The following is an 8,564-nucleotide window of genomic DNA, read 5'->3' as shown; positions in this document are numbered from 1 at the left end:
ACAATGATTACATAATCCTGGCTAAGTATTTCGAAACGTGCAGTGATATTTGACCTAAGTTTGAAATAGTAGGTAATTACAATTGGGTGACGAAGCATAATTATTCGGCTAAGTTTCAAAGCGCACCGATGATAAAAGTTTTATTTTTTCTTCTTGGAAATATGATTTTTTTAGAAAGCATAAACATAACGTACTGGATTTCGGATTATGGAGATATATATATTACTAGATGAACCAGCAGACTTCGTACTGCCCCAATGGATAAATTTTTATTTATATCTAAACTAAAGATATTTTTATGAAAACTTTTGTAAGTATAAAATAAACTTAAAACAAACAAAAGGAATCCTTTTTTATAAAAACAAACAAATAAAAAAATGCTCGGTACGAATGAAATTTTAATTACACACGATTCATGATCACGTGACCTGTGCGATTTAAAAATTAACCTTAAAATAGAATTTCATTTCTATTTTAAAACTACTATCATACAATTATTTATTGTAACTTACTGATACATTTTCGCGCTGAAAAGCACGTTTTTATTATGTATTGTTATTTTCCTTTTCGAGAGCTCCGATAATAAACGCGTCCGATCGCTGCTAAATTCAAAGTGCTGTAGGACTCAGGGAGAACCGCTTTTTTTTGAGAGTAGGAAAATACTTTAGGCCCAGAAACGGGGCCCATATGTAGGACTCCAGTGTCCGCGCAAGCGGACACCCCCTACCGACTAAACACCTCCTCTATGCTGTTAGCCCTGAATGTTTTTACAGCGACATAGGACGTGGGCCGTGGAGGTCGCAAAGACCACGCAACAACAGACACGGGGCGTCTCCTAAGGAGACTTGAACCTCGGACGGCTGTGTGTTTGTGGGAAGGAGAGAGAATGAAAATAAAGATGAAAGATGAATAAGTGTGAAGAACACACTAACCGGCGAGTGTCTTGATGTTTTGTGAAATGTATGTAAGTGTGTATGTATGTGCTAATGAATGTATGTATGTTTGTGTGCATTTATAGGCACGCTCGCGTCAACCCAGCTGGCCGGAACCGCTGCATACGCTACGTCCCGCAATTTTTAATCTGTAATTTCTTCGAAAGTATTCATTTAAATCGAATGCTGTAAAGGGCTACATATACAGATCTATATTAAATCAACAATGTATTTAAGGTATTTAATTAGATAAAGATTGGTGTATTGGTTAAAATCGCTTCGAAAATTAGCCATTATTTGTCGTAAAAATTAAATGACAAAATAATGGTATTGTGGGATATCCATAAGAGATACACACATACCTTAGCAGAGATTTCTGAAGACCTTTTCAATGTGTACAATGCTTAGTAGGTACATTATTTTGATAAATCTCGTACAGCCTGCGTTTGTAATGTAAGCGGAAAAAATTTAAGTATTTACGACATCACATTAGAAACCTCAAAGATAACAGTATTTCTCCATTATTTAATGAATGTTATTATACATATAAACATTCCTCTTCAATAACTCTATCAATTAAAAAAAAACGCATCAACATCCGTTGCGTAGTTTTAAAGATTGAAGTATACATAGGGATATAGGGACAGAGAAAATGACTCAGTTTTATACTATGTAGTGATATATATCCTGTATATATATCACTACATAGTATAAAACTGAGTACTGTCCCAAAGTAATGGGACATGTAGGGAAAGTACCTTAAATATCGTAGATAGGGTATTTTACTGAAAGAAAACTTTACCTTATTTTAAAAAGTTAGTAATTCTGCATTCAAAGATTTTCTAAAAATTAGGTACTTGCCTCGTCTGGGACTCGAACCGACTTAAATGAAAAAAAAACATCCCTACTTTTACGATGCCAATCGAAAGAATAGCCAAAAACTTTTCTTAAGTAACATAGTATTTAAAAAAAAGGAGCAACGTAAAATGTTTGAGTCAAATTTCAAGAAAGTTATTTATTGCCGACGATGACGTCCGAAAAGTAGAGATATTATCATTACATAGATAGCATTGATTATTCGTAAATAAGTACCCACTTCATAATTAAAATACTTTATAGCATAGTCTTTTTTAACTTTAAAGGCGATATGAGAACGTGGGCGAGTTACAAACAGAATTGTGCCATATCATATCGAGTATTCACCATAAAATTATAAGAAAATCAAAAGGCTGCGGACTCATTAAAAGATTGGCGATTTGCGTAAGACAGGAGGGATCACATTTAGAGCATTTAATTAATTAATTAAAAAGAAAATACCTATTTAATTGACTACTTTCTCATATTTACATATCATAAAAGTAGGAGTGTTTTTTTTTAGATTTAAGTTGGTTCGATTCCCAGTCGAGGCAAGTAATTTTTAGAATATCTTTGAATGCAGAATTACTAACTTTTAAAAATAAGATAAAGTCTTCTTTCAGTAAAATACCCTATCTACGATATTTGAGGTACTTTCCCTTCATGTCCCATAACTTTGGGACATATATATTATACTTCGTTAGAGTAAAAGTGTTCTGTGGTTACCACAGATTATCATTGTTATCGTGCTTAAATTCTCTTTGATTGTTATTGTTTACACAGAGTACCTACATTATTTATTACGATTGTTTATGCTCATGACTTTAGCATGACTAGACTGTAATTTAAAAGCTAAAACAAGAAACGATACTATGAGATTTTACGCCGTGTTGTGATTTTTATTCAAAATCCTGGAATACACCTTACGTCGAAAAAGATTGTGATATTTGGGTGAATGGTGAAAGGTAGGTAAAATAAAAAACAATATTATGCGCATTATGACCTAGGTAGGCTCAAATGATGCTACAATATCTTATATTAATACATAAAATGCGTATAAAAATTGCAGTTGATCTACCAGGAAAATGTCTATTGGCTCTGTTTTTGAGACTGCTTATAAAGGAGACTTCAACCAAGTGAAGGTCAAAGTAGATGAAGATTTAGTTCTCATTAGAACACCTGATACAGTAAGTTTTATTAACATTATCTTGCACTTTCATTGTGTGTTTTTTAGGTTTGGACGATGTGTATCATAGCATATAATTATGGTATTTTATTACAGAATGGGCGACTTCTTATTCATTGGGCAGCACTTGGGGGAAATGAAAGCCTTGTTGAGTTTTTGGTAGATAATGGTTCACCTGTTGATCCTCAAGATGACACATATTCAACACCCCTTGTCTTAGCTGCATCAGCTGGTAGATATGAAGTTGTTAGATATTTGCTTAGCAAAAATGCTGATGTAAATCATAAAACTACTCGTCGGCAGACAGCTTTACACTATGCATGTTCAAAGGGACATAAAGATGTAAGATGTTTCCCTTTATCATAATAAGCTTTAAATGCTACATAAATAGAATGTCTGCAAATAACAATTATGATCTGAATTCCTATAGGTGGTCAAGTTGCTGATAAATTGTGATGCACTTGTTAATGAAATTGATATATTGGGTGCGACTCCACTGCATAGAGCTGCAGCACAAGGAAGGACTGAGATTGTCGAAATTTTACTAAAAACACCACAGATCAAACTTAATCTCTGTGATTCCACTGGATCAACTCCATTGTAAGTTTGTTGAACAACAGAATCACCAAAACATTTAAAGTTATCTAAGTAATATAAATTTTACATAATAGTTCCACAGCTATAAAAAAATGTGTGCAATTCACATGTGGTAGAAGTGAAATCTTCAAAAATGAAGAAGATTTTTGCTATTAAAATGATGAAAAATCTCTACAAACATATAATACATACATTTATACAAAACACCATGGTTGTTGTCATGCCTTTTCTCAAGCTTTATACTATGCATGTGTACACAAACACATGTACAGTGCTGAGGCAAACTGTGAGTTTGCCTTGGTAAGCATGAGTGGTGGGGGTATGAAGCAGAGCACAAACAACTACAATAATGGGACAGTACTTTTTTAATAATTTTAAGATGTGCATTGTGTGTGAACCTCTAAACTACATATGAGGTCCTGTTACATGTTGCTAGGATGAGACATGATTTCAACAGCTATGAAAGACATTACTATAACCACTACCATATTTATATTTTCCTGGTGTCACAACTTTCATACCATCCCATATCATATAAATAAAGAATTCCCAAGATGATAATACTACACCCAAAATTTAATGAAGAAATAGATTATAAAGGTTGTGTCAGCACATTACGAAAACACGCCATCTCATAAGTTTTAAATGGAAACCAAAGGAAGATAACCGCAAACTGCTAATGTAAAAGTATGCATATTTGTGTATTTCGTGCAATGAAAAAGTGCATCGAATTTTTTTCAAAACCTACATTCAAATTATTACGAAAATAATATTAATATTATTTATTATTTTAGGCACCTAGCATGTGAAGAGGATAGAAAAACAGTTATAACTATGTTGGTCGAAGCTGGAGCCGATATGGATATTAAGAACAAGGAAAATAAGACACCATTGGATCTTTGCTCTACTAGTCTAAGGACATTAATTTTAAAATTGAAAGAATGAAAATAAAAATGTACAATTTTTTTCTACTCTTACTCTTCTATTCTGGCCATGTAATGGTGGTGTATCTCAGTTTTGACGTAATATATAATAATAATAAAGCATTTATTCCATTTCTTAATGTATTACTTGCATATTTAGTTAGTATTGTCTTATTGTAATATTAGTACATATTTAAATCTAGTTATACATGTGTAACTGAAAATATTTAGAACTGGCCAGTTAGAAACATTGCTAATGAAAACTTTTTAGTAGCCTAATGTAGCATATTGCATTCATTTGTTTTTGTGAATTGTGTGCGGCATATCTGTTACACGTGAAAATGAACCTAACGCGAGAAAATTTTCGGTATATGATTTATTATGACTTTCGTTGTGGGCTTACTCAAAAACAAAACTATGATAGGCTGTGATTAGCATTTCTAAATGAAGCCCAATCTCGTGCCACTACTCGTACAACGTTCGTACTGGTTTAACGATTTTAAGCGTGGACGTAGCAATCTCAATGATGATCCGCGTGAGGGACGTCCTTTAACAGAGACTACTGAAGATAGCATCAGTGCTGTGCAACGCGTGATAGAGGAAGATAAGAAAGTGACCTGTCAGCAGATACAGGCAAGCCTAGGCATTGGTATGATTCAAGTTCAAAAACATTACACGGACATTGAGGCGTCAGGAAGCTTTGTACCAGATGGATCCCTACTACTATACTTTAACCGACGACCAGAAACACCTTCGCATGGACTGGTGTCGCCAAATGTTAGATAAGTTCAACGGCGGTGACTCAAATGCTGTATTTGTCATCGTCACAGGTGATGAAAGCTGGATATATTGCTACGAACCCGAAACCAAAAGACAAGCAGCTCAGTGGGTGTTCCTTTCGAGGATCGGCCAATTAAGGTAAAGAAAGGAAGAAGTCAAGGAAAAAAGATGATAGCCTCATTCTTTGGTCGGAAAGGTCATTTCGCGACAGTTGTGCTAGAAGATAGAAGTATTTCAATCGCTGTTTGCCTGTTGTCTTGGAAAAAATTCGACAGCAGCGCCCTCGAAGCAGGATCCTCCTTCACCAGGACAATACTTCAGCGCACTTCGCAAAACGGACTGTTGAAAATTTGACTATGGCAGGTGTCGAGAGAATGAGTCATCTGTATTACAGTCCTGACCTGGCACCATGCAACTTTTATTTATTCCCAAGAACTAAAGTTAAAATTCGAGGTATTCGCTTTACGAGCCCTGAAGATGCGGTGATAGCGTACGAAAATGCCATAGAAGAGACCCCCTAAGGGAGAATGGGCCCATTGCTTTTCTCAGTGGTTCCATCGAATGCGACGATGTGTAGAAAGGAACGGAGATCACTTCGAAAAACAATAAAAGTATTGGCAACTTTCTACATTAAGCCGTTTTTCATTTTTAAATATTTTCAGTGTTACCTAGGTATATGAAATGGATCAATTTGGGTAAAATCCTCCCTCCAACTTTTCCCAGTTTTCTCTCTCTGGGCCAAGACTCGACCAGTCCTTGCTAGCAACTTTAGTTATGTTATGGGTAGGTCGGCAGTAAACACAACGTATAGGACTGGACCCAAGATACTTCCTTGAGGCACCCCTGTGCGTATAAGATACATTTTAGATGTACCGTTGTTACATTTGATTTCGAACCATCTGTTAGTTAGGTACTATTTTGATGTCATCTCTAATATATATACTACTACTGCTTTGGAAACAAATGGCGCTCTGAGAGAGAAAAAGCGACGTAAGAAACTCTCCCAACATTCTTTTTTTGCACTCTTTTTAATGAAATATACAGTTTTGTACTGTATTGCTTTACAATATAATACACAATATTGTATTGTACTGTATTGCAATAAAATAATCATAATCTAGTCCCAGGCTGTCGGATCACTTAGATATTCAGCTGTGGAGTAGTAGGACTTACGACGCGCATTTTTTAATAAAACATTGAATTTATTTATAGATAATGTCTGATCAGTGACTAGGACTTTATTATAAAATTATATACATTTACGCTTAAAGCTATTATGTATCTTATGAAGTCTACTAGAATTAGTTGCAATCCCTTATTTCTACTGTTATAATAATGAAAATTACTGTTAAGAGCACAAAGGTGACGATTTTTGTAAACGTATATTAGATTTTCATAAAATATGTACTTACAATTAACAATCATAATATTTATTTCTTCAAATTGTTTATTGGGAGACTGTCTATAACCAAGCTGATATATAGCACGAACGAACACTATATCAATGTCAGCAGCATGACCCCACAGTAGAATACTAATCTAACGGTCGCAACATTCGTGTACCTACTCTCTAACAGCGTATGCCGCAGAGCTGAGTATCTGCTAGTTGGGCAACATGTGGGGTCCATATGAAGCTTCTTATCTAACGTGATACTCAAGAAGACCGTAGTGTCCACAACTTCCAATCTTTGGTCATTTATAAGTATGTTGGTTTGTACCTCCGCTGTGTTTTGTGTAATGAACCGTAACCCCTTTTTTTTATTGTTTAAGTGCAGATTATTCGTCTCAAACCAACGCATTATCTTTGCATTGTTTACCTCGTCATCAATATCTGCATCTGCGTCGCTTCACTTTAAAAATAAGTGAAGTATCATCAGCAAACAATACAATCTCATGGCTATCATTTACCACAATAGGTAAATCGTTAACATATATAAGAAACAAGAAAGGACGGAGAATAGAGCCCTGTGGAGCACCTTTTCCTACAGGTTTACCCGAAGACCGTTTGCCATTTACATCGACTATCTGAACTCTTCGCTTAAATATGATTTTAACAGATGAGGGGGTTGTATTTTTTACTCCATGTATTTTAATCCTTTAGTTTTAGGAGTTTCATGGTGGACGCAGTCAAATGCTTTGAACAAATCACAAAAATTATCCAATGCATCCTGTTACTCTTCCTAGGCGTCAAAGATGTGTTCAGTGAGTCTAGTATTAATGATTGTTGATAAGCCCCTAGTGAAACCAAATAGATTTTTGTTCAATAATTTACAAAAATGCATTTGCAGCTGTTGATGCAAAAGTATTCAAAAAAATTTACTTAAAACAGGCCGCACTGAAATATGCCTGAAATTAGCAGGGTCAAAAGAACTGCCCGATTTAAACAAAGGTATAACTTTGCTGTATTTCATGAAGTCAGGGAACACACCCTCATCATGCTTAACTTTATCGCACGCCTGCCCGATATCAAGAAAACAGCGGAACAGGACTATTTGTCCTTAAAGGTGCTACTCATGACATCTGTACACCATCATCGGATGGTGTACAGTACCTGTTCTATGGTGCCATGGTTCTCCCGAAAGCCAAATTATAGCATCGGTATCATTTCAGACCAATGAGGTATACGTCTATTTAATAATAGTATTTCAAAAACTTTTCCAGTGACACTCAGTTGGCGATAAGAGTTAGGTTTATGAGGTGGTTTTCCAGGCTTCGCTATTAGTACTTAGGACTTGTGCAATTTTTCTTTGGCAAGGGGCGATTTCCAGTCGTATGCACGCATTGTAGATTAAAGTGAGTATCATAATATCATTTATGCGAAATTTTTTCAATTCTATTACTGGAATTGAGCAGGCTATCAATTGAAAATTATATCCTGAAATCTCCACCCGAGGGTTGAACAAACATACCAAGATTTACGGATTATGCGGCATGCGGGTGGATGGCTTAGTTGGTAAAGCGCTTCGACGTAACCCGAAGGGCATGGGTTCGAGACGCGTGGTTGTCGATAAATTTTGGTTTCTGCTTTATTTTGATACTACACTATAGTATACTATACTACTGATATATAATTAATACCAGAATGAGGGATATCCCTTTAACCTAACAAATTGTTTCGATTTGAAAGAGCGACATTTCAAGTCAATTTTCAAATATGCAATTACTGGGGTTGAGTTTATTGGTCCTTTGTAATTCCTACTCACTTTTATAGGGCATATCGTCACTTTGTAAGTTTAGTTAGTGAAGTGCTTATTAGGTACTAACCCTGAAATATATTCAATAGTTTATAGA

General features: G+C 35.2%; 1 protein-coding gene across 1 annotated transcript; it reads left to right on the top strand.

The window, feature by feature from the left end:
• The first annotated feature begins 2,587 nt into the window (after positions 1–2,587).
• LOC126969679 (26S proteasome non-ATPase regulatory subunit 10-like) lies at positions 2,588–4,628 on the top strand. The gene is made up of 5 exons (XM_050815226.1): positions 2,588–2,752; positions 2,857–2,974; positions 3,070–3,315; positions 3,404–3,573; positions 4,365–4,628. Exons 2-5 carry the CDS (start codon positions 2,873–2,875, stop codon positions 4,513–4,515), a joined length of 669 nt encoding a protein of 222 aa, XP_050671183.1. The 5' UTR covers positions 2,588–2,752; positions 2,857–2,872; the 3' UTR covers positions 4,516–4,628.
• Positions 4,629–8,564: the final 3,936 nt, after the last annotated feature.

This window comes from Leptidea sinapis, chromosome 19 (assembly GCF_905404315.1).
Source record: "Leptidea sinapis chromosome 19, ilLepSina1.1, whole genome shotgun sequence".
Classification (NCBI taxonomy): Eukaryota; Metazoa; Arthropoda; class Insecta; order Lepidoptera; family Pieridae; genus Leptidea; species Leptidea sinapis.
This window is presented reverse-complemented; position numbering and strand designations above follow the sequence as displayed.

What these genes read in the sequence shown, in the direction of transcription:
- LOC126969679 (XM_050815226.1), top strand. Translation starts at nt 2,873, where the DNA reads ATGTCTATTGGCTCTGTTTTTGAGACTGCTTATAAAGGAGACTTCAAC. An exon ending in TCATTAGAACACCTGATACA is followed by an intron (nt 2,975 to 3,069) that starts GTAAGTTTTATT and finishes ATTTTATTACAG; the next exon opens with AATGGGCGACTTCTTATTCA. An exon ending in GTTCAAAGGGACATAAAGAT is followed by an intron (nt 3,316 to 3,403) that starts GTAAGATGTTTC and finishes GAATTCCTATAG; the next exon opens with GTGGTCAAGTTGCTGATAAA.